The 27,337-nt window shown below is 44.8% G+C and overlaps 1 protein-coding gene across 2 annotated transcripts in view; it reads right to left on the reverse strand.

Moving 5' to 3' along the window:
• The window catches only part of LOC126516414 (presequence protease, mitochondrial), a 146,332-nt gene that overhangs the window by 65,087 nt on the left and 53,908 nt on the right, over window positions 1-27,337 (reverse strand). For both annotated transcript variants that reach the window (XM_072285549.1, XM_050166533.3), the window contains exons 16-19: window positions 7,505-7,634; window positions 5,256-5,376; window positions 1,498-1,574; window positions 106-271 (exon numbers count right to left, since the gene is read on the reverse strand). In XM_072285549.1, the coding sequence (XP_072141650.1) occupies window positions 106-271; window positions 1,498-1,574; window positions 5,256-5,376; window positions 7,505-7,634 (494 nt within the window). The remainder of the gene's footprint in view (window positions 1-105; window positions 272-1,497; window positions 1,575-5,255; window positions 5,377-7,504; window positions 7,635-27,337) is intronic.

A 27,337-nucleotide genomic window follows, 5' to 3' on the forward strand; every position in this document is an offset into this window, starting at 1 on the left:
GCTGTAAGTCATTCACAGACACCTTCGCAAACAAATTGATAGTACACGCCTTTCTAATGGATCAAAATAAGGAATGTGCAGAAGCATGAAATACTATAAACTTACATGAGAAATGCCCGTAAACTCTTCCTGGAGTTGGGCACAGGCATTCAAGTAGCTCTCAGCTTGTGCCATGGCATAATGGTGGCCAGAGTCGGCCAGTGTTTGAGCCAAACCAGCTGCACACATCTGGACAAGCTGCATCAAGCGCTCATCGTCTTCCAGTTTCAACCTGCACAAACAGTGCGTAGTGATGGTAATGCTGTCAAAGCAGCTACATTTAAGGGGAGATGCTACATGAAAGAGCTTTCTCGTTTTATTAATTGTACTAAAAATTTGAAAATACTGCCATCCATAGAATAGTTTATGCTGATTTTAAATACGTCATTAGTTTTTGTGTAGCTGCTATACTTTTTTTAGCGACGTCCTACAGAACAGCAAAATATAGTGATCTTTGCAGGCACTTTCTTGCGTATAAAATTTTCACAAAAAGCATCGTGCTGTAGCTTATTTAGCTTGTTGTAGACCGCATGGCGCCAATATTTATCCAAATAGCATGTACAATTACTGGAACTATGCAAAACAAGTTACGACACTTTAACAAATTTTTTTCACAATTCCATGAAATATTATAACCTTGTACGCAACTAATGCCGAGAGATATCGCAGTTTCAAGTAGATATCAGCATTCTACATATCTTGAAGAGTACATATGCGAAATTTCGTTAGTAAAGGACATTTATAAGTGCACAAGGTTATTCTCATGGGATTGCAAAAAAAATTAATTGAAGTGTACCTACCAATCTTCTTTTGCATAGTACACTAATTGTACACGCTGTTCGTATAAATATCAGCACTTTGCAGTCTACAAAGAGCTAAATAAGCTGCAACACAATGCTTTTTCTGAAAACTTGACACACAAGAAAGTGCACGCAAAGATTACCATATTTTGTGATTACGTAGGATGTAACTCAAGAAATGTAGCGGTTAGACAAAAGCTAATAACATACTCAAAATCTGCTTGAAGAACTCTTTAAATGACTTAATTTTCAAGCCTCTAGCACAAATAATAAAAAAGTCTTTTTAGAGTAGCACCTCCCCTTAAGAGTAAAAATGTGTTACTTTAAATAAAATAACAATGCCTTACTCCAGTATTAATTTAGCCCATAACACTGCATTAGCCTTCAATACTTGGAAAAACAGAGATGATCTTACTTGGTTAAACTGAAACCTTTGATATGTTCGTGCTATGCCTAAGTGACTGTAAAACTGAGTGTCACAAAACACCAACGCACACATAGTGTGCATCCATGCAACTATGTACATGCATTACAACACTGTGAATATGTCACATCCCATTCAGGGACTGGATTTCTGGTCTGCTTTAAAACTGCTACGATAACGTCAAGTTTGGGCACCGATGGTCAAAAGGGGACACAAGCAGTGGACAAGACTTGCCGAAGGATGAGCTCTTTCCAGAGGGAGAACATTGCTTCTGTGTTCTTTTCCAGACAGTGTGATGACAGCAGCACACCCTGCCAAAGAAACATGCAATATCATGCAGAGCACCACCTGTGGCAAGCTATTTGTGAAGCGTAATTTCCCAAGGACGGGTATGATAGTGGCATTCTATATGTTAGCATAGCTCCATCTCTGGCAACTATTAACTATAAACACCATGTCCACTCTACAAGAGCATTTGAGTGCTTCTTCTCAGCACAAAGTACCGTAAAATATCTAAGCACTAAACAGTAGTAATGTGCACAGTGCTGCAGCATTCCTTCCAGGTGTGTATCAACGAGATTTCACTGTATAAATTCCTGACACCAGCCATATGGACACTGAAGGACGAGAGATAATGTTCTAAGCTGCAAGAGTCAAGTGTCAGCTCACGACTTGCTTTAGCACAGTGAACCGATTCTTCGCCACTTCCCGACCGTGTGGGAAAGTGACCGATGATGCTCACACCCATGCACAGCCATGGGAAGCAGGCAAAGCTGTCGACTGGACCCTTATGCCGCAATTTCATGGATGAGATGTTGCCTTGCACAAGCATAAAATGTCCTACAACCTGTTGCTTCCACTACAAGGCTGTGTTCTGGACCTGCAGTCAGCACAGGAATTTTCAGGCACAAGTTATTATTTAGGAGCTTTAGTAAACTATTGGTTGTGCTAAAACTATTACTGCTGAACATTTACTTCACCACAAGTATCCTCTTTTGTCTCCTTTCTATTTTTCCCACTCTAGTTTTTCTTTTCCCAGATGCACTGAACATGAGCCATGAGTCTTGCATGGGGTAGCTCTGGTCTCCACTTTTACGTTGCATGTTGATAAATTTGAAACTAATTCAAAAGAAACACTTTTGTGAGCTTTATAGAGTGCAATCCCATCACCTCACGCAACTCTTCTACAGAATGAGCAACTATACCAGAGATCTCCTGTTAACTCTGTTTTGCATCATTCAAGTTCATTCCATGCCTGACAATTTATTCTCATCACTCAATCTAATCCTCTGCCACAATATACTTATTAAAATACTATTAAAAAAGCCGAGAAATCCAAACATTATAACCCGACATTGTCACATGGGCCAAGTTCATACACCACCTCAAGTGTGTGTACAATGTGCACAGAAATGCTCGCAAATAAAGAGCACTAAAATAACACATACCATTCATTTCACAATACAGATTAACGCAAAAATGCTACTCAGCAGACGGTCTGGTACACATTGACTCAATAAGCAGACATTTACCATGGCTTACCACACAGCCAGTGTAGTACAGCTGACTTCCGATAATAGAACCTCTGTAGAACAAATTTCACTTCAATTACCTAAGCTTGTATTAAAGGTAGGAATTAAAAAGAACAATTTCCTTTTGAACGAAAAGAAGAGGTACCAAGGAGGCCAAGTTTTATTAGTCACAACCATATTAAGCTAAGGAAAGCACGGGGGAATTTAGTTTTTTGCTTTTTCGGCAGAAACATAGAAATGATAAAGTAACGCGAAATGAAAGTAGATGAAGTGGAAAGTGTAGGAAAAAACAGCTTGATACCAGTGAGAGCCAAACACATGGAAGATGTGAGCTCAGCTCCCACTAGCAAGAAGTTGTCTTTTTTTTTTTTCGACTTTCCTTTTTCTCTACCTTATTATCTTTATATCTCAATTTTTAAAAAAATTTACCCTGCGCTTTCCTTGGCTTCATTATCTGTTGGCTTCATATGATACCTGCCTTTTAAACACACACAGATGAAAGGTCAAAATAATGATAGTCAAATGTATTTACTTTATTACATAAGGCTTCACATACAGTGAAACCTCATTACTACGAACACCACATTAACAAACTTTTCAGATTAATGAACTTTTCAGAAATCCCCTGCTGACTTCTTATGGTTTCAATGTAAAAATATTTCAGTGCTACGAATTTCAGAATACCGAACATTTCAGAATAATGATCATTATTCAGTTTCCATGTCATGTTAACAACACTTCAGCACTAAGAACTTAATATTCTGAAATCTGGGGATTCTTAGATTTCCGTGTATCCTTCATGACAGCTGAAACAGTAGGCTAGCAGACAAGTTGCAGAAAGTAGAGGCCATGGTGCATGGGTTTGCAAAACCTGGGACAGGGTGGGGCGCCCAATAAAAAAGAAATGGATCAACAGTGCATTTTTACTGCGAGTTTGATGGCACCTATCTCCAAACTGATGTCATTCTGGAAATTCATTTCAAGTGGTATCGCCTTGCAAACTCACCGGCTACAATTCATAAATTGCAGTATGCGTTGTGAAGTAATGAATTGGGAAGCCAATTAGTGAATTTGCATTAATTAGTTGATAAAGTTGGCTCGCCATCGCAGCCCTGTGAAAGTGGATGCCCAGTAAAGCTGTTGCAAAACCACCACTACAACTGCTGAGGGGGGATGCAATGCTTTATCGATGGTTCGCATGCTTGTTTTGAGCTTGTTCTTTACTGAACTGTTGTATATGTTGTAGGGGTGATTTCAATGAATGTATGCACTGTTCGCTTCACTTTGCCGAGCGCTTGCAGCCTCTGCTTTATGGGGGTATGGGCCATTGCTTATGGGGATATGGGGGGGGGGGGATAAACTTTTATTGTAGTACCAGAACTTTATGATGGCCGGGCCTATGCCTCCCATGAGGGGACGTCGAGGGCTTGCCTCACCACCGTCTCATGGGCGTGCTGGGTCGCCCAGGTTTGGTCGTCGAGGGCGGAGCTCCGCAGAGCCTCATGCAGCCTCGACGAAAGGGTCGTGGATGAGCCACTGAATTTTGCCTGTTCACGGGGGTGTGAGCCATTGCTGATGATAGATGCTTGTTTTGAGCTGGTTCTTTATTGAAACGTACGCTGTTCTGTATGTTGTATGCTTGATTCCAATGAATGTAGGCACTGTTCGCTTCACTTTGCTGTGTGCTTGTAGCCTCCGTGTTATGAGGGGGATGAGCAATTTCATTTTTGCTTGCTTAGGGAAGTACGATCCATTGGTGATGACAATTTCTGCTCATGGACAGACACGAAAAATGCCGACCACTGAGAGGCTAACAGCTTCACTAAGAAAAACAAAACGCTGGAGATAATTTTTTTTCTTTTGATCTATTGCGGAGGCAACGAAGCATAGAGTTTTATGAGCACATGGTCCACCCAGACAAGTGTCACCAAGCAACGGAGGCTTGTCTCTTCCTTTTTTCACCCTTCTTTCTGTGCATCCCTTTTTCTTTCGCGCTTCTCTCTGCAGCCTTACTAGCTATATGCGCAGAGAAATGTAATCTCCACACTTGCAGGAATGCTACACAGTCACACTTTGCTCTTTCCGGACAGTGTCCACAGGAAGGAATGTGAAAAACAAATAAACAAGAAACACAGCGCTTTGGAGGATACATGGAGCTTCCTTTTAGTAAGTGGTTTTCTCAGCGTCAGCAACCGTTTTGCGCGCGTCACTCTTATACAGTGCTTCAGTGGTGCATGGAGGCAAGATCTATTGAAAATAGAGCATGAGCTAAGAGCCAACAGCGACATTTTTATGGATAGCTCAAATGGCAACAACGTATGAACTGATGGGTTGATGGGCAGAACGGTTAATTTGGGGCTTTCACTACATATAACAACTTTTTAGAATAAGCCACAATTTACTGCAGTCCTCTGAAGTTCATTATATCAAGATTTCACTCTATTGTTACAATTACATTACCTGCTCAAAGCGACCATGCTCAGATGGGTGAGGTGAAATATGCACAGAAGTATGGAGGCCGCCTGTCTTCAGTTCAACTTCCTGCAAGAACTGGCGGTAGTCCTTGTCCTGTGTGCCCATTCTGTAACAATAAAGCGGCACATGAAGTAGATGTAACATAGTGAAAGCTCAATTGTCAGTCCTCATTACTTCACATTTTCAAATAATTCAAACCATTTTCCCACCATGGTCATGCCGAGTTGCATAGAGCTCACATGTGCAAAAAAGCTCGTTTACTGCATACAAATTGCTTCTTTCAATTATTAATTCAACCTGCGTGCCACTAAGCATACACTTATGGCCACTTTCCTGGCACAATGGAGTGTGCAATTGATGCTGAGCAGCTTTAAAGAGCACCAGGGGTACAGCCATCTCATGGAAGAGCACAGACAACACTCTAAAGAGGCAACCATCTTCCAGTTATGGTAGCCACCACTTGACCTTCCTGCCTGCTTTCTTGCACAACAACTAATCAAGCACAGCAGCGATTCCAATGCTGGATAAAAGCATTGTATTTTGAATAGCACAGTTTTGTCTGCCTTGGTGGTGTATATATTCCAGGCACAAGGGAGAGTATGCACCAGCACACGTGGTCATTACTGCTTTGTCAGACATACAACCCAGCAACTGATTTCGTTGAGCATTGTGAATTCTGATTGGTAATGTCGCTTGCCATTAAAACTGATGTGGGTAAGAAACCCATCTTTGTCTGCTTGGTTTACCTGCTGTGGTTGCTCAGTGGCTATGGTGTTGGAGCGCGAGGTCGTGGGACCGAATCCCGGCCACGGTGGTCGCATTTTGATGAGGACAAAATGCGAAAAACACCTGTGTACTTAGGTTTAGGTGCAAGGTAAAGAACCCCAGGTGGTCGAAATTTTTGCACATAAAACCCCACAATTTAATTTTTTAATGCCATGGTTTGTGCCAGCTATGGAAACATGTCCCAAGTCCAAATAGTTACCACGACTAAGCCTTTCTACGAACAATGTACACCTAGTTTTCCTCGAATGGACCTAGTTTTCAGGGAAAACTATGCTAACTGGATTAACAAGGCTGGCTGGCTTACACATGTAGATTCTTTTCCATTTTGTAGCCCCCATTTCATGGGATGTCAAATAGCAGTACACCCACTTTCCCCCTTCTTTTTTTTTAAAGGGACTGACAACCGTTATCTAAGGATCCAGTTTTTTATGGCTACACCTGCAGCGGTTACTTCCAAAAGCGCACGAATATTTCGCAAGCAGAATTTTTCTATCTGAGCAGCTTCTAAAAAAAAAGCAAGAGTCCCTCCTCCAGCAATGCTGAGAAGTGAGAGCGATGCCGAGAACCTGCCCCACAAATTGTGAAAGCCGCCCATCGCTTTGCTTTCACTGGAGCGAGTGCAGCTGTGGTTAACCACCTATATCTTGACCTTTTCAATCACTCTTGAAAATAAATAGCTCGTACAATAAGTTTGCATTGTTGTACAGAACTTTCTTATATTTGTACCATGTTTTTCCTCAAGTACACGCCTACGTCATGGCTGGCTGGCCCCCAGCATTGTTATACTGTCAACAGACGAGCCAAGCCAACTCATCGAAAACATCACGTGAGAGCAGCACCCCTTTCCTACTCACTACAAAATGAAGGCTTATCTACATATTGTAAGTTAGAAAGAAACTTAAAATAGAAAAATGTGTACTGCATTTCAAAACTAATAAAAAAGATCAGGAGAACACTAGCAGAAGGTCACATGACTTGTCACTTATGCCTCATCATGTTCTTGCCACATGGGGCACCAAATGTCATTTTTCCCAACTTTCATTGAAAAATTAAAAATACAAAATATGTTTAATGAGAAAAACAGGGCTAGTTTTAGCCAACACGATTGACAATCTTTCCATCAGTGGGTTTATCTCGATTCATGTTTTGAGTGGTTGTCTGTCCATTTAACACTTCCCTCATCCTACTCTACACATCTACTTATTCTCCTCCCTCATTAGAGGGGGGTGAGAGTGAGCTACACATAAACGCTGCCAAGGAAGGTAGTTGCTTCTCTAAAGAAAACAAGTCAAAACACTTAGCAATATTTCTTGTTCAACCACTGTTGATCCCTTCAGGTCTCCATCTCCCTGTGAACTTCTGTCTTGTTCAGACATCAGCTAGCACTACATGCTACACCTTGCAGGCGTTTAAAGCCAGCACAATGTAAGAGCATCAAAGGTACATACTTTGTGAGAACTTCACACAGGAGTGGAACCATGCGCTTCAATTTAGGAGGCAAGTGAGAGGCATTGAGGACAGCCCGAAAATAGGTTACTCCATTGGTGGCCTGCTCTGTGGTCTGCACGTTTACCCCACCTGCAAAACAAAGAGCATTCTCCAGACTCTGAGCACTGAAGTGAACTTTCAAAACTCAGAAACCCTGCACACCAAGTTTTAAGTACAGCATGCACATTTGTTTCCATGCACAGATGCTTTCTCGGGAACAGCGCACCCGGTTTTCAGGCTTTGAAAAGAGCCTCAACCAGGTCAGTTTAACATGTTGTCCTCCGATGTTGATTCTATGACATTGTCCAAGAAGCATTTTCCCCCCACAAGAGTTCCTAAAAAAGGTGCCGTAACATAGCAAGGTGGCTGACTGGGCCAGTTGATAATCCATAGTGAACATGAACATCCCAAAAGGCCACATGGGGGCAAAAGCAGACAGAACAAGAGGACGTCCTCATCTTCTTTGTCTTTGTGTTGCGCTGCTCCCACTCAAGCACAGTAACAGGTGCACTAGAGGCATTCAATTCAATAAACTTTCCCTCTGTACTCTTCCTCTCCAGTACACTCTAGTCAGTACTTCTCCCCACTCTGCTGCTTGCCTAGTGTCTTCAGGCCTCCACAGAATGAAATCCTGCATTGTGGTTCTATATGGTATAGCTAACAGCATTGTTCATTTGTACAGTCGACTTCTTTATGTTCGATTTTGAATTGACTGCAGAATTGATTGAACTATCCAGTAACTCGAATTAAAAGAGGCAGAGAAAAGACAATGTACAAAACAGCACCCAATATTATAACATAAAAAATGTTGTATGCCTCAGATTCTGGCAATCACAAATACGATGAAGCCTGTAAAGTCTACCTTCACAGAATGAAAATTTATTTATACTTAATGTCTATTATCATCAATATCACAGCTGTTTATCGCTACATAGAGACAGCAACATGCCATCCTCCATGCGATCTACTGTGTTTGATATTCCAGATTTCATTATTGACCCCCCACCACTGCAAACAAGATGGAGACCTATGCCTAGACTGACAACTTCACAAGTTCGTCCTTCAATGCATGCATGGAGGAGTGATGGTTTTAAAAAATTCAAACTTGATGTTGCGGCCTTCCAGGGTGAGCTTTCTGCTGTTAGGACTGACAGTGAGCAGTGCCGCTTTGAAAGTGAACTCCTAAAAGTATAACTGAAGCAGACTAGGAGTGAGATAACTGAGTTGAAACAGTACTCCAGAAATATGAATGTTGAAATTCAAGGGCTTCTGGTCGAGCCAGGTGAGGACCTTCTGAAAGAAGTTCGAAAACTTGAGGGGTGTCTGAAGGCCAACGTCACTGAGAATGACACGGACGTTGTGCATCGTGTGCCATCTACAGGTGAGAGTAAGCCATATGTGGTCATAAAGTTTCGTTCGAGAGCTGCCCGGGAAGGAATGCTTTCGGCAGCAAGGAAGGGCAAACTGAATGCAAGGAATTTAGGGTATGACACCAATGCTTCGATCTACGAGGAGCATCTCTGCCATGAAAAATTTTGCTAGCAAAAGCGAGACAAGCGAGGAAAGAGAAAGAAATGGAAGTTTATCTGGGTGTCTCAAGGCAAAGTACTCATGCGGAAATTGGAGAAGACACCAGTTTTGCGCATAACGTGCAAGGAGGACTTGGCGCAAGTTGTTTAACTGGCCGTCACGGTGCAATAATGGTTTCCTTAGTTGTAATCCTGCATGTCATTTTTCTTTATTTTTTTTAATCACTTTGTTAAACAGGAAAACATATTTCCGACTTTTTTTTTTTGCTGAGTGTTAGATGTGTTACCTATTTCTTCATACTACACAGCACTTTGTGTAACCTATGTCCCTACTCTTTATCTGTATTATGCAAGTGAACATTTGCATAATGCATGCAATATTCCTGTGTGCTGGATTAGCGTCATATATCACTTATCTGTTGTCTATACTAGTTTTTCTATCGTTGTACAACCAGAGTATGGCTTCATAAAGATTCAGCAGCAGTTCTTAGTGAGTATGTTTACCCTTTTTTTGTTATACATTCCATTCAAGAGCTGCTGCTTTGTTATACTTGCTATACTTAATTTCTGTATACCTATATTATTACCACCTTCCCCTAACGGACTCTAATACGATTGGTTCTAGTCCACCTGAACTAAATTCATTCATTGTAGACCAGCGCATAACACCCCTAGCTATGCTTCACATTAATATGCAGTCTGCTCTGTTCTTCTTGATGAGTTTCAATTAGATTTCTCCATAGTTATGCTAAAAGAAGCGTGGTACCATGATGACTTGGACATTATTAATATCATAGGTTATAATACGGTTTACTTAAATAGCAAAATAAGGTCAGGATGTGGCATATGTATGTTAAACAAGAGATAACAAGTGGTCGCAATGCACAGATTATATTGAAATTGTGCCTTTTGAAGTAGAAAACTGTGTTTGCTGCAGTATACAGGCTATGCAATGGCAGTATTAACAAAATTTTATACAGTTTTTATATAACATGTTTTCCATTGTTAATGACCAGGGATATGACTCATGTTGGGAGGTGACTTGAATATTAATATGTTAGCAAGCACTAATAAGCAAATGGATCTTTCCACACTTCTTGATTCCCACTTTCTATCGAATGTCATTGTCACTCCTATTCGTATTACTGACTCGAGTACAACATTAATACATGTGTTCACAACAAACTATCCCTTCGATTCCGTATTTTCTGGCACTATTTGTACTGCTATCAGTGATCACCTACCTATATATTTTATTGTACACCAATCCTGCTGCACACTCAGATAGGCTGCTTCTGGTATACATTATAGAGCCGTAAATTCAAACTCTCTTTCGCGCTTTTGTGATGGAACTGAGCAAATGCAATGGGATGACTTTTCTTTCTCCTGTATTGATTTAGCTTATGACTATTTTATCGGAACAATCAGTTCAGTTTACAATAAACATTTCCCACTTCAGGTTTATAAAAAACCAAAGCGTGCCTGTAAACCTTGGATCACTACAGAGATCCTAAAGGTGACGAAGGAAAAGGACAGCCTATTTCATGCATTCCTAGTTAACTGAAATCCAGATCCTTTGAGGATGTTTAAAAAATGTTGAAATTTGGTCATTAAGTTACAACGGCAAGCAAAACAAAATTGTTATTATACCACGTTCGAGGGGGTCACAATATTGTTATGGGAGAGAAAATATATGTATTTACAATGTATACAGTTACGAGGTTGTAGCTCAGTAATCAGGGTTAACACCATCTACCGATTGTCGAGACACTTCAACCTCCTCTTCACCTTACAACATCCTTTTGTCCACAGCGGCACAAACTCGTATGCGAGATTAACCCCCGTGGCAGAAGCATCGTCTCAATGCTTCCTAGGGTGTCAAATTAGTGTGAGAGTTATAGGGCTTTAGTCGTGCACAATAAAAACGTGCACGATAACAGTTCTTGGTGGGGTAGAAGACGTCAAAGTCACAGGGGATATCTCATATGTGAGGCTGGTGACTTGGCGAAGAACTTGGTATGGCCCGACGTATCGCGGCAGCAGTCTTTCGCAAAGGTCGACGCGACGGGAGGGTAACCAAAGCAGGACAAGTGACCGGGGGCTGAAATGAATGTCCCGACGACAACTGTCATAACGGTGCTTTTGGCTAGTCTGAGACGCCAGAAGACGGTCCTGGGCAATGCGACGTGCTGTGGCTGCGCGAACAATGGCGTCGTGAGCATAGAACATAGTAGTGGTGGCATCGGAAGGGAGCAGCTAGTCAAGAGGCAGGAGTGGGTCACGGCCATATAGTAGATAGAACAGAGAATAAGCAGTAATATTGTGATGCGATGAATTGTACGCAAACGTCAAAGGATAAAGTGCAGTCCCAATCCCAGTGATCATAGGACACGTACATGGAGAGCATGTCCGTGAGTGCACGGTTGAGATGCTCGGTAAGTTTGTATGCGGGTGGTAAGCCATCGTGAACTTGTGGGACGTGGAGCAAGAGTGAAGAAGGTCGTCAAAAACCTTAGAAAGAAAACAGCGGCCTCTATCAGTGAGTAGCTGACGTGGGGCACCATGATGTAGGATCACTTCATGAAGTAGAAAATCAGCCACATCAGTTGCGCAGCTCATACAGAAGGCCCACGTTATGGCATAAGGCGTGGTATAGTCCATTGCAATGGCCACCCACTTGTTGCCTGAGGATGAAGTTGGAAATTGGCCAAGGAGGTCTAGGCTGACAGAGTAAAATGGCTCACTGGGGATGTCTATAGGCTGCAGGTGCCCAGTGGGAGACAATGGAGGCTTCTTGCGGCATTGGAAAAGTTCACAAGCAGCGACGTAACTTCGAACAGAGTGATATAGCCCACATTTGAAGTAGTAGCTTAGCGCGAATAAAACCACGGACACAAGGAAGACAGACAAGGACAAGCGCTGGACGACCAACTAGCCCAACAGTCAACTCTTCTAGATATAGCCGAGGCCAGAAAAATCGCCTGTGCACACGGTCGTACGTACGAGAGACACCCAAATGATAAGCAGTGGGCACATCGTGTAATTGCAAGAGAACTGTAGAGTGCAGATGCTGGGGAATGACGATAAGTAATTGAGCACCATGTGGATTCATATTGTGTCAGTATAAGGTCCCGTCCTGGAGAACAAACATACGGAGGGAAACATCCTGTTGCTCTGAGGTAAGGCGTTCGATGATGGATCGCAAATATGGGTCACAACGCTGCTCGTCGGCGATGCGTGAGAAGTCGGAGATCGACAAAACGCAGGTATCTGTATCGGTTTCGGTGCCATCGGGTAGGTCGACAAGATAGCGGGAGAGGCAGTCAGCGTCCTTATGTAGCCGCCCAGATTTGTAGGACACAGAAAAGGTGTACTCTTGCAGGCGTACAGCCCAGCGGCTAAGACGGCCTGTCAAGTCTCTGAGTGAGGATAGCCAACATAAGCCATGATGATTTGTCACGACGGTGAAATGCCGACCGAACAGGTAAGGGCAGAACTTAGCAATGGACCAAACAAGGGCCAAGCATTCACGTTCTGTTATGGGGTAGTTGCGCACTGGAGCTGAAAGAAGACTGCTAGCATCCGCGATCAAGCGATTGGTGTCCCGCTGTTGTTGGGACAAGGTAGTGCTAATGCCATGGCCGCTGGCATCAGTGCAAACATCTATGTAGGCATGCGGATCAAAATGACCCAACACGGGTAGATTGATAAGGCGATGATAAGCATTGAAAATGCTGCAGCCTGGTCGGGTCCCCAACGCAAAGTGGTGTCCTTTTTGAGGAGGTCTGCGAGAGGATGAGCGATTTTGGCAAAGTTCTGGAAAAATCACCAAAAACAGGAACACGGCCCTAGGAAACTTCGGACATCAGTAGAAGAACGCGGAAGTGGAAACTCACCAACGGCACAAACTTTATCAGGATCAGGCTGGACGCCAGCAGCGTCAACCAAGTGACCAAGTAATCCATTTGGCGGTGGCCGAAATAGCATTTTGCAGAATTGAGTTGTAGGCCAGCTTGTCAAAAAACAGCAAGGATAGCCGAGAGTCGGTGGAGGTGGCTCTCAAACGTCGGTGAAAAAACAATGACGTCATCAAGGTAGCAGAGGCATGTGGTCCATTTGAATTCGTGCAGAAGAGAGTCAATTATGCGCTCGAAGGCAGCAGGGGCGTTGCACAGTCCGAAAGGCATCACTTTAAATTGGTAGAGACCATCTGGGGTAAACGAAGGCGGTCTTTTTGCGATCTCGTTCATCTACTGCGATTTGCCAGTAGCCAGAGCGCAAATCAATCGACGAAAAATAACTGGCACCGTGTAAGCAGTCCAGCGCGTCATCAACATGCGGAAGCGGGTACATGTCCTTTTTGGTAATCTTATTGAGGTGACAATAATCGATACAAAATCTCCAGGTATCGTCCTTCTTTTTAACCAAAACAACAGGTAACGCCCATGGACTGCAGGGAGGCTCAATAATATCTTTGCAGAGCATTTTGTACACCTCCGTTTGGATCACCTAGCGTTCAGCCGCAGACACACGGTAGGGCCGCCAATGTATAGGAGGAGCATCACCAGTGTGGATTGGATGGGTGACAACCCGGTTCAACCTAGTGGGCGATTGCCAAAATTAAAGACATCTTCATAGGACATCAGAATGCTGCGAAGGGCGTCAGCGTAAGCAGGTCGTAAATCAGTAGCTATCATTGGTGCAAACTTGTCGTTGCGTGAAGTAGGAGGGGCAGAAGCTGCAGCAGTGTCAAATAGTGGCTCAACCATAAGAGCAGCTACTCCACAGTCTTACAAAGTGGACAGCACAGCGAGAGATACACCCTCAGGAAGCACTTGCAGACACAAACCGAAGTTCAGAAGAGGAAGCCACGCTTGATTGTTGACAAGAGTTACAATTGAGCTTGGTAGTGCTATTTGACGGGCCAGGAGGACGTCGCAAAGTGGGGACACCACATAAGGACCATCTCGAAGTGGTGGAGAAGGCGACATGAGGACGTAAGTCGCAGCATCAGGTGGCAATCAAACAAATTCAGCAGAACGAAGTCGGGACTTGTGGTCGTCGGTCGGTTTGGCAAAGTAATGGGGCAGTTCAAGGCAAAGGGTGCCGGTTGCACAGTCAATAAGTGCTGAATGGGCAGTCGGAAAGTTAATTCCAAGAATCACTTCATGGGGACACTCAGCCAGTATAGTGAACAGGACTAACACTGGACAGCCGGCAACAGTAACACTGGCGGCGCACATTCCCATCATGGCTGTTGTACTGCCATTTGCTACTCGGACGGCAGGCGACTCGGCAGGTGTCAGGACTTTACGGAGATAGCTACAAAGATCTGATCGCTGACCGACACCTGAGCGCCAGTATCGATGAGGGCTTGAACGGGTAGATCAACAAGAATTTCAACAAAGTTCTGTCGAGTAGTAGGGGTCAGCAGAGGTTTTGCAGTCCAAGTCGTCAATGCAGCTGCATCTCTGGGGGCTGCATTGCTTAGTTTCCCGAGAAGGGCCCGCGTAGGACAGGGACAAGGGACGTCAAGGTGTAGGCAAACGGGACTGACAGCGTTGCGGCGAGGGCGAGCGGCTAGTGGTGTGTCCTCGAGGTGGAAGGCCGGCATGATATGGTTCAGAGAGGGGCGACAGAGGCTAAGGGTCTCGGTCGAAGCGGCGGCCAGCATGTGGTCGAGGCAAGGAGTACTAGCGGCTACAACGACAGTGTCGGGAGATGTGACCGACCTGGGAGCAAGCAAAGCAAATTGGCCTGTCATCCGGTATTCGCCACTCAGAGGGGTTCCGATATCAACATTGATTCGGGAACGACTGTCGAGGTGCAGCAGAGGCAATGACAGGAGTGGTAGGAGTCGGACATGGGCGGACGGCAGACTGGATGTCCATGTTTGCAATTTCTTGGCGGACAACAGCTTGAATGAGTGAGATGGTCATGTTGACATGCGTATGAGGGCAGTGAGAACTTGGAGCCATAGCCTCAAGTTCGCGATGGATGACCTGCATCAAGCTTGGCGTTGTAGGCGAATGTGACGCCAGAAGGTCATTTTGTGACGCCGGAGGGTTGTTGCAGGAGGAAGTGGCAGCCATATTCGAAAGTTGGTTGAAGCGTTGCATGATGCATTTGCTCTTCGCTTGCTCAAAATTCCGGCATTCCTTAATAATAGACTCAACCGTTGAGCAGTTCCTGCAAGGCAGGAGGTTGAATGCATCATCCGCGATGCCCTTTAAAATGTGTCCAACCTAATCGGCCTCCAGCATGTCCACGTCCACTTTACGGCAGAGAACCAGAACGTCTTGAATATACGCGACGTACGATTCGGTTGATGTCTGGGCACGAGACGCTAGCTCTTGCTTGGCCTCCATTTGACGTCCCACAGGTCTTCCGAAAAGATCGCATAGCTTTTCCTTGCAGGAGTCCCAGCTTCTAATCTCGGCATCATGCGTCTCGAACCATACCTTCGCGGTTCCTCCCAAGTAAAAGATCACGTTGGCCAGCAAAAGTGTGGCATCCCACTTGTTGTGCTTACCGACGCGTTCATACGACGTCAGTCAGTCTTCGACGTCGACCTTGCCAGTGCCGATGAAGATTCCCGGGTGACGTAGCTGGGTTAGCACTACTTCCACTGGTGTCTGAGCAGCAGAGGCAGTGTCAGTAGCCATAACAGCAGAACCGTTGTGACGCCCGCTGCAAAGATCCAGGGCCGGCGTGTGGCAAGAGTACCCAGCACCTCCACCAAAATGTTACGGGGGAGAAAATATATGAATTTACAATATACACAGTTACGAGGTTGTAGCTCAGTAGCCAGGGTTAACAGCATCTACCGATTGTCGAGACACTTCAACCTCCTCTTCATCTCACAACGTTCTTTTGTCCACAGCGGCACAAACTCGTAAGTGACAATATCAAACAAATGTGGAATAAATTACACTCCATCATATCTCCAGGTAGAATAATAAATAGTTTAGAACTTGTAGCTGACAATGAAGTTATTAAAGGCAAGGAGTTAGCCGCCAATTCAATGAATACTTTAGCTTTGCATCTGTAACTGAGAGCTCACATCAAGATAGCGCCTTTGATTACTTACCCGTGCCGCTAAAGGAATCAATATTTATTTGCCCAACTGATGAAAATTAAATATTAAGAGTATTTAAAAACTTTAAGATGAGTAAGAGCGAGGATATAAATGGTTTAAAAATGGAGCCGATTAAATATGTTATTGACCTTCTTAGCCCGTGTGTGACACATACTTACAACCTTTCCTCAAAAACTGGCATTTTCCTACAGAATATGAAGAATGCTAAGGTGACAGCAATATACTATATTGGTGATAAAAATATTCTCGGTAACTCAGGGTGTCAACCAAGTTGACATTTCCAAATTCCCTGAGTTTCCCAGGTTTTCCCTGAGTGCCCTTGCAAAATTCCCTGAGTGATACAGAACTATGTGTTATGTCAAGACAGGCTGAAACCATATCGTCCGATGCTGTCACTCTCTAGTAAGCATATGAAAAAAACTAAAAAAAACGACTTAATCCAATTCGAATACTAAAGAGGAGTGTTCATGTTATTCAAAAAGAGAATAAAAGGGAGGGGTTAGTAAAATGCTCAGCAAATAAAATATCTTCGAAAAAAATTGCAAATCGAGTCTGACATTCTCAAACATGAATAAAAAGGAGATGCATACAGAAGCAAATATTTTCGAATATGAGCTATTTCTATCAACTGATAGCAAGCTCGTTGGTATGAGGTCCGAACTTTGTCAGAAGCGAGATTCTCTCTCAATCGCTGGTGTGTCGACCTCAACTGTCCTGACATACTCTCAGCCCGCGCACAACACGTCAGTGTTGCGTTTCATTGCTTTAAAGTTTATTATAGTCTGGATCAGGAACACCTGCATCTCGGCGTCAGACAACACTGTTTCTTGAGCTCAAGCTCCTTGAAAGAAGCGGCGGCACACTCCCTTTCCCGTTCATTCATCAATGCATAGGTCCTTTCTGTTCTTGTCCTCCTTCCGCCACTCGTTCGCCCCACAGACCATTTGAAGCATCTTCTTGGTCAGTTGCACAGTCTGCGTCCGATTTTTCGAACTCCCTAGGGGCCGTGAAAACGTCCGAAAAATCGGCCAGTTGGAAAAAATAAATGCATGTCATTTACTGCCCTTATGGGCTTAAACCGCCACAGGCACATTCGAAAACGCTCTGAAGGCCTGTAGGTATACATATTAGGCATATCGGTCCTCGTACTGTGACAGGAAATACCGGGTGCACACGTGTATATTTAAGGAATACATACGGTGTCCCGTGTCAATAGCCCCTCCCCACGCTTGTTATGCTTCACTGCAATACTCTTGCGTATGCTTCAAGTAACATTTCTGTACGGAGGCGAAGCTGACTTTCGGGAACCGGCGTTATGCAACGCACCGTGCTTTCCAAGCTTCTAAGCCAATCGCGAGGACCAAAAAGGCAGGGTCCGTGCCATTGCTGACAGCAACGAATTCTTTCAATAAAAAACACGGCACCCAACGGCAAGAAGCTTCATAGCGAACGTCAAAGCAGCTCTGCGTGTGAGAGCGCCGGTTCGAGGCAGCGAGGTAATCAAAATGGCAGCGGTGGTGGGTTTGATTAAGGCCGTTTCGGACCTGCGGTCACAGCAAAACGTCCGGAAAATGGGACGGCGAAGAGTTCTTGCGTCCGAAATTTTAGACGTTCTGATACATTGACTCTATGGGGTACGTGGCAGTGCTGCGAAGCCGTCCAAATTATCGGGAATTCGGAAAGTCTGTCATCGACTGTGCACTGGCAACTCCTTCAGAAGACGACAGGCCGTCAAAGACAATTCATTACAATTCCTGCCTGTTACTCGAGCTAGAATTACCGCGACTTGCGACCCTTTCAATAAAATTACAGCTAATTTTCCCTGATAGAGACACAAATTCCCTGAGCTTTCCCTGACTTTTTCCAGACTACTCAAAATCCCTGAGAATTCCCGGTTTTCCCGGTTGGTAGACACCCTGTTAACTATAGGCCCATTTCAATCTTTCCCCTATTCTCCGAAGGACTTGAAAAAAACATTCATCTTAGACTGTCGACAAAAAACTTTTTGTCAAATATTCCGTCATAACAATATCGCAATATGGATTTAGTTCAGGTTTTTCAACAGAAAGTGCTCTGTTTCAAAAAGAATTGATCCTTAAAATATTGAAACAAAAAAATTCCCACTCGGCATATTTTTAGATATGTCCAAGGTTTCTGACAAAATTATCCATGAGACATTAATAGGAAAGCTGCAGTGTTATGGAATTCATGGTGTTGCCCTCAATATAATTCAAAACTACTTAGCAAACAGACATCAATGTGTATCAGTAAGCAGAACTCTGTCTTCTGTGCGACTTGTTAAATACAGAGCTCCCCAAGGCAGCATACTGGGACCTGTAAGAGGTGGAGTCGGGCATGTAATAAGAGGTAGCTGGCCCATGCCATCGTCCGACTCATCCACGCTAAGGACGTGGTTGAAAGGAGGAACTTCTCATCGAGAACGAGGAATATGGGATTTATTTACAATATCCACATGAAGGGTGGAGAACATTGCATTTCATCAGTCTAGCATGACTGAAAAACAAAGCACACCGAGCAGCCGAAAACGGCTGCTTAAGCACCCTCTGTCCTCCCTAGATCCCCAGGCAAGAGAAAACTGCCATCCAACCTTCATCCAATCGGAGCGTCCAAAGTCACCTTTGAGGACGTGGATTCACGCACTCACTTCTGCACTTTTGTTTCACTGAACACACCAAGCAAAGAGGGGTCTCGTAGACAGGGGTTGTCACGCTTGACTCAAGCTGGCGTTTCTTGATTCCATAGCTGACTCCGCAGTTAGCCGCCACGTATGTCAAATGACCGTGACGATTAGCAGAGGCCGTGATAAAGCGCCGTAAAACACCCTTTTCCAGGAGTTCTCTTGTTCCAATTAGACCGTGAAGGCGACAGCGAAGTAACTAACAATACTCGGTCCGCCAAACGTACCTAGCCTTGCTAGCGCCATCGAGCTGTCCATAGCAGGCACATTGTTGGCTTCGTGAAGCGATTCGTCACAGCAGGCTAGGAGAGGTTCGACCCTGCAGGCCAATCGTAACAGACCGCTTTTGTTTATTTATTTATTAATAATATTGTACATGATAACCCTTCAGCCCAATATAATCTATGCTGATGATACAAGTCTTTTCTTTTCCAGAACAAATATACATTTCCTGAATCTAGCTAACATAACATTAGAAAAGATATGCACCTGGACACTTACATATTCTTTACAAATTAACTCTTCCAAAACTAAAGCTGTTCTTTCTTTCTCCAAATCCCCGCTCTTTTCTTTTTGGCAGCGGTCGTAGGAATTGGACGCCTACTAAGAATCTGTTTTCTCCGTTACTGACTGGTGCTGTCAAGCAATTGATTCCTGCTGTGAAGCATTCTACCATGCACAGCTACGCTCATGCCTGCACGTGCCACCCTGCTATGCCTTCTCCTGTGCCCAACTGTGCCTGCGCTACGTGGCTACTGGAAGAGTGACATTGCCTTCACAATCATCACCTTGTGCGGCCTTTAGCATTTGTCACTCGCACAAGCTGCATTTCTGCCCTAGGACACCACTAAGACTGCGCCAGTTGAGTCGGGCGGAATAAAAGGGAGCCACCAACGCATCTGGACACATTTTGTGGAGTGGTCGTAGGAACTGGACGCCTACTAAGAATCTGTTCTCTCCGCTACTGACTGTTGCTGTCGAGCAAGTGGTTCCTGCCGTGCAGCATTCCACCATGCACAGCTACGCTCGTGCCTGCATGTGCCACCCTGCTATGCCTTCTCCTGTGCCCAACTGTGCCTGCACTACGTGGCTACCGGAAGAGTGACAGCGCCTTGGCAATCATCACCTTGTGCGGCCTTTAGCATCTGTCATTCACACGAGCTGCATTTCTGCCCTAGGACACCACTACGCCAGCACCAGTTGAGTTGGAGGGAATATAAGGGAGCCACCAATGCATCCGGACAATTTTTCGGCAGCAGTCGTAGCAACTGGATGCCTACTAAGAATCTGTTCTCTCCACTACAGGTTGGTTTTGATAATATTTTCGTCCATGTTGTGTACTCACCTGCGGCTGCTGCCCATAAGTGTTGCCTTGTGGTTTTGCTTGCAAAGCAATATGCCTACTAAGGCATATGGCATCCAACATTTCTAACTCGTTTAGTGATTACTTCTATGAGATATACAATAATAGGCCTGTAGCTTCATCATATCCTCTTACACGTTATAACCATACATTTTTTCTCTTTCCTGTCACCCCTGATAAAGTGTGCTCTACAATCCTGAATCTAAAGAACTCTAGCATCGGGCTAGATAATATTTCTGCTTATCACTTAAAGCTTGGTGCTTCATATATTGCAGAAGTATCAAGCAATATAATTAATCTCATATTCAAATTTGGTAACTTTCCGCACTCCCTTAAGAAGGCCAGGTTAATCCCTGAGCATAAAGAAGGTGATATTACAAAGGTCCTGAACTATCGCCCTATCTCTATTCTGTCCTCAATTAGCAAAATTATTGAAAAATTATTTCTGAAACGTATTAACGAGTACCTAGACAAATTTAAGTTACTAAAGCCTTGGCTTTCGTGCAGGTAGTTCAACCAATTCAGCTTTACTATCATTAACAGATTTCTTAAGTCTTCCATCGACAACTGCAACTTTGTCAGTTCTGTATTTCTTGATTTTACTAAAGCCTTTGACACCGTTAATCATATTTTATTTAATAAACTAGAATCATTGGGCATAACTGGTCCACCTATTACTTTTTTTAAAAAATTACTTGATCGTGAACAATCAGTCTGCATAGGTGGCGTTCACTCAAATGTTAAGGTCATTAATCAAGGGGTACTGCAAGGCTAAATACTTCGACCTTTATTGTTTTGTATTTACATTAATGGCTTACCTGATTGTATTATTCTTCCTAACGTTGTCCTTTACACTGATGATACCACCATTTCCCCGTCACACAAATCGTTAACAACGCTAATCACTCAAATGAACAACGAATTTACCAAAGTTATTCAATGGCGTTCTTTACACAACCTAATTTTGAATCTGCTTAAAACTCAGTTCATGATTTTTTTAATAATCTCAAAAAGTTCTCCCTTATCTACCACAAGTATACATAGGCCATCATTTAATCCCAGCGGCCGACTGTGTAACTTTCCTTGGCATAAAATTAGACCCTAACTTGAAGTTTAATAATCATATTGCTTATGTTAGGCAAAAAACTGCTTTTGGCATTAGAGCGCTCCTTAAATCTCATCCATTATTTTCTGTTCACGCCTTATTGTCTTTATACTTTGCCTTCATACATAGTCACTTTACATATGGCATTACTTCATAGGTAAATACATATAACTGTCACGTTTTGTCCATACAGCACATTCAGGACCAGGCCATTCGCATTATTACCAACAGTTCTTTTTACTCTAATGCTGCTCCACTCCTTCGGGCTAACTTCATTCTTCCTATACCTGGCTTGCTTAAATTTCATTTACTTATCACTCTATTTAAATTACTTAACAGCTCGCATTTCAATTAATTTATTTTAGGTTGCTCACAAATACCAATAGCACTAGGTTTGCCCATAATCACAACTTTCTATTACCTAAATGCAACACGAATTATGGCAAAATGACTTCCTCCTCCTCAGCAATTCAACTGTGGAATGACTTACCCCATGCTCTTAAATCATCATCATTTTTGCATGCATTCAAATATGAACTTAAAACTTCATTTTGAATAAATAATTGTCCTGATTAACTTACTTTGTATATAAAGTGCGTGCTTCATTTGTTAAATTGGTCATAACAATTTAGATAGGTAATGTGTGATTTTTTTATTTTATTTTACATGTATGACTCCTTGTATAGAAATCAAACGTATTCCTTTTCACTACTTCATACTTTATTTACTTATATATTGCATAATATTACACTGCTGTATTAAATAATCATTTTGTACCAATCTCTTTGTTAACCGAGGGTCCCGCTGCAGTCGTTTGACTTTGGGAGCCTCACCTGTATACTGTTAACAACCAACTATGAATCTTTAAAGAATAACAAATTGAAACTGAAAGCTTTATGAGCCCACTCATTCTTATAATCTCACGTTAAATAATAATAAAATTGAATTTTCTTCTACAGCAATATCTTTAGGTGTTATTTTTCATGAATATATGAAATGGGATCACCATACACAACTTTCACAACACAAACTTCGCAAGGTCTTGGGCGTACTGAGAAAATGTCAGTGTGTATTTCCCGTTCCTCAAAAGCTTTTGATATTTAAGGTACTGTTCTTATCTCATCTGCGCTACTGTAACTTAATTTGGGGTAACGAAACAAAGCAATCCATAAATAATCTTATCCTACAAAAAAAGGCTCTACATTCTGTTGAAAACCTAACATTTAATGCACACACTTCAGAACTATTTGTTAAAACATATAATGTAATTAAAGTAAGCGTGCTATATGAATACACTTTATTACTTTTCTTTAGAACTGATTTAACAGGGAGAGGCAGGCTAGTTAGTGGTCAACATTGGAATGCATCATGTAACCACGCAAACGACAATGGACGAAGAAGGAAACACACAGGACAGGCGCGGAACTTCAACTGAGATTTACTCCGGGAAAGCCCACATTTATACATGTATCATAATCACACTTGATAATCATCGGACAACCATCACTCGACATTAGCATCCGATACCGTAGAACTGATACTGCAAAAAATTGCAGTTATATTGTCACGTGGTCGTGATGTCAAAGAACACGGTAGCAATACTGTGAAACACAAAAACTAACCTTTATTGGGCGAACCTGTGCCCACAAAAGAGGCTATCGTTGTGCTATAAGCACAACGATAGCGGCGAACACGGTCGGCGATCGTCGAAAATCTGATCAGCGGGTCAAGCGCGTCGGCTTTTATAGAGCAGTCGTCGAATTTTCCAGACTAATCATTCGGACCCGCGTGCCTTCCACAAAGTTCTACACCATTCGCGTCAGGTGATGAAATCAGATAACATAAGGTTCGGCGACAACAGACAGCGGATAGAAGCATCGATAACTTTCCAGAAACTTCGGATACATGCAGGCGCGTCCCACGCTGTGCGATTACATTTGTTAGGCAGCGAAACGTGGTTGCCCGATACAGATAAGTACACGTCAATACCCCCCTCTTAAAAAGCATCGTCCCGATGCTACAAATATAAGAGAGCGAAACACAAAAGGTCACTTATTAAACATAAGTAACAAAACAAAGAAAAGAAACAAAGTCCAAAGGTCAGTTACGCGAAGCCCCAAAGTTCATTAACGCTGGTAGTACGGCTTGAGTCGCACAACGTGGACTATTTCAGGTCGTGAGCGGCGCCACTGTGATAGCGAAATGCCGTCTGGCACGACCTCATAGTCCAGTGCGCCAATACGTCGGATGATCTTGTACGGTCCGAAATAGCGACGCAAAAGCTTCTCGCTCAGTCCTCGTCGGCGTACAGGAGTCCAAACCCAAACACGGTCACCGTGTTGGTACTCGACGAAGCGTCGTCGGAGGTTGTAATGTCGGCTGTCGGTCCTCTGCTGGTTCTTTATTCGCAGGCGGGCGAGCTGTCGGGCTTCTTCAGCGCGCTGGAGATAGGTAGTGATGTCAACGTTCTCCTCGTCAGTGACGTGTGGCAGCATGGCGTCGAGCGTCGTCGTCGGGTTCCTGCCGTAGACCAGCTTGAACGGCATGATCTGTGTTGTTTCCTGCATTGCCGTGTTGTAAGCGAATGTTACGTACGGCAGGACGGCATCCCAGGTCTTGTGTTCGACGTCTATGTACATCGCTAGCATGTCGGCGAGGGTCTTATTCAGCCGCTCCGTAAGACCATTCGTCTGCGGATGGTAGGCCGTTGTCCTCCTGTGCCTTGTCTGACTGTATTTCAGAATGGCTTGGGTGAGCTCCGCTGTAAAGGCTGTTCCTCTGTCGGTGATGAGGACTTCTGGGGCGCCATGTCGCAGCAAGATGTTTTCGACAAAGCATTTCGCCACTTCGGCTGCGCTACCTTTCGGCAGTGCTTTAGTTTCAGCGAAGCGGGTGAGGTAGTCCGTCACCACGACGATCCACTTATTTCCGGTTGTTGACGTCGGAAAGGGTCCTAGCAAGTCCATCCCGATCTGCTGGAATGGTCGGCAAGGAGGCTCGATTGGCTGTAGTAATCCGGCTGGCCTTGTCGGCGGTGTCTTGCGTCACTGACAGTCTCGGCATGTTCTGACATAACGGGCGACGTCGGTGGCCAGGCGCGGCCAATAATACTTTTCTTGTATCCTCGATAGTGTTCGGGAAAATCCGAGGTGTCCAGCGGTCGGATCATCATGTAGGGCGTGCAATACTTCCGGACGAAGTCCTGACGGGACAACAAGAAGGTAGTTGGCGCGGACTGGTGAGAAGTTCTTCACGAGTAGATTGTTTTGAAGCGTGAAGGAAGATAATCCGCGCTGAAATGCCCTCGGGACAACGTCGGTGTGCCCTTCCAAATATTCGACGAGGCCTTTTAGCTCCGGGTCTGCCCGTTGCTGTTCAGCGAAGCCTTCCGCACTTATAATTTCAAGGAAGGCGTCAGTCTCGTTGTCTTGCGGCGGCGGGTCAATGGGGGCGCGTGATAAGCAATCAGCATCGGAGTGTTTTCGTCCTGACTTGTAGGTTACAGTGATGTCGTATTCTTGTAGTCTGAGGCTCCACCGTGCCAGTCGTCCTGAAGGATCCTTTATATTCGCTAGCCAACACAACGCGTGATGGTCACTGACGACTTTGAATGGCCTGCCATAAAGATAAGGGCGAAATTTAGCTGTAGCCCAAACGATGGCGAGGCATTCCTTTTCGGTCGTAGAATAGTTGCCTTCCGCTTTTGACAGCGACCGGCTAGCGTAAGCTATCACCTGTTCGACTCCGTTTCTCCTCTGTACTAGAACGGCACCGAGGCCTAGGCTACTGGCGTCAGTATGGATTTCTGTATCGGCGTACTCGTCGAAGTGCGCAAGTACCGGCGGCGACTGCATGCGTCGTTTCAGTTTTTCAAATGCGTCGGCCTGCGGCGTTTCCCACTTGAACTCAACATCACATTTAGTTAGACATGTCAACAGCTCGGCGATGCGTGAAAAGTCCTTGACAAAGCGCCTGTAGTAGGCACACATGCCAAGGAATCTACGCACTGCCTTCTTGTTGATGGGTTGCGGGAACTGTGCGATGGCAGCTGTCTTTTGCGGGTCTGGACGGACACCAGATTTGCTGATTACGTGGCCTAGGAACAGAAGCTCATCGTAAGCGAAGCGGCATTTTTCCGGCTGACGACTTGATGGCCTCTAGTACTGTCGCAAGCCGCTTGAGGTGATCGTCGAAATTTTCGGCGAAGACGACGACGTCATCCAAGTAAACGAGACAGGTCTGCCACTTCAATCCTGCTAACACCGTGTCCATGACGCGCTGGAACGTTGCAGGCGCCGAGCACAGTCCGAATGGCATAACCTTGAACTCGTACAGGCCGTCTGGGGTGATGAAGGCCGTCTTTTCGCGATCTCTTTCGTCGACTTCTATTTGCCAATAGCCAGACTTGAGGTCCATCGACGAGAAGTATTTAGCGTTGCAGAGCCGATCCAATGCGTCGTCTATTCGTGGGAGGGGGTATACGTCCTTCTTCGTGATCTTGTTCAGACGACGATAATCGACGCAGAAACGTAGGGTTCCGTCCTTTTTCTTTACCAGGACAACAGGGGATGCCCACGGGCTTTTTGACGGCTGGATGATGTCGTTGCGCAGCATTTCGTCGACTTGTTCCCTTATAGCTGCACATTCTCACGGCGAAACTCGGTAAGGGCTCTGGCGGAGTGGTCGAGCGCACTCCTCGGTGATTATGCGATACTTGGCGACTGGTGTTTGTCGAATCCTCGATGACGTCGAAAAGCAGCCTTTGTATCATCGGAGCAAACTTCTGAGCTGCTGTTGCTTAATCACGGGGAGACTTGGATAAATGTTGTAGTCTGGTTCGGGAACCATCGTCGTCGGGGTAGATGCGGCGGAATCCGAGAGGACAAACGCATTACTGGTTTCCAGAATTTCCTCGATGTACGCGATCGTCGTGCCCTTGTTGATGTGCTTGAACTCCTGGCTGAAGTTTGTCAGCAACACTTCAGTTTTCCCTCCATGCAGTCGAGCGATCCCTCTTGCGACGCAAATTTCACAGTCTAGCAGTAGACGTTGGTCGCCTTCGATGACACCTTTTACATCAGCGGGTGTTTCGGTGCCGACCGAAATAACAATGCTGGAGCGAGGCGGGATGCTCACTTGATCTTCGAGCACACTCACGGCGTTGTGAATACGAGGGCTCTCCGGCGGTATCGCTTTATCTTCCGACAGCGTTATTGACTTCGACTTCAGGTCGATGATTGCGCCGTGTAGGTTCAGGAAGTCCATACCGAGAATGACGTCTCGTGAACACTGTTGGAGGATAACGAAGGTGGCAGGGTAAGTCCTGTCATGAATGGTTATTCTTGCCGTGCAGATTCCAGTCGGCGTGTTGAGGTGTCCTCCAGCGGTTCGAATTTGAGGGCCTTCCCATGCAGTTTTAACTTTCTTCAACTGGGCGGCGATGTGTCCACTCATGACGGAGTAATCGGCTCCTGTGTCCACTAAGGCGGTAACTGCGTGGCCGTCCAGAAGCACGTCGAGGTCGGTGGTTCTTTGTCTGGCGTTGCAGTTAGGTCTCGGCGTCGGATCACGGCTGCGTCGTGTTGAACTAAAGCTGGAACGTCGCGTCGTCAGGTCGTCTTTCGTTGTTGTATTCTTTGCTTCCAGACTTCGTCGGGACGGCGGCGGCGTGTCGTTATGTCGTCGAGGTAGTTTCTTCGGTGTCTTCGTCGGCGGCGGAGGATCTTCGTCAGTTCGATGAACAGCAACCGCACCTCCATCAGTTGCTGCTTTTAGTTTTACGGATACGGGCTCGCTGACCGGCCCCGGGCTGGGCCAGTGTATGGTCAGCGCTGCGGCGACAGGTAGCGGCCTGGTGATGGCAAAGCTCGAGAGCTCCACTGAGTAGCGGCGAGGTAGTCGGCGATATCGCGAGAGCGTTCACCTTGCTGCGAGCGCGAAACCTCAGCGAAACCTCACAGTCCCATCTCCCGGTATGGGCATCGTCGGTAGACGTGACC

Source organism: Dermacentor andersoni, chromosome 1 (assembly GCF_023375885.2).
Source record: "Dermacentor andersoni chromosome 1, qqDerAnde1_hic_scaffold, whole genome shotgun sequence".
Lineage (NCBI taxonomy): Eukaryota > Metazoa > Arthropoda > Arachnida > Ixodida > Ixodidae > Dermacentor > Dermacentor andersoni.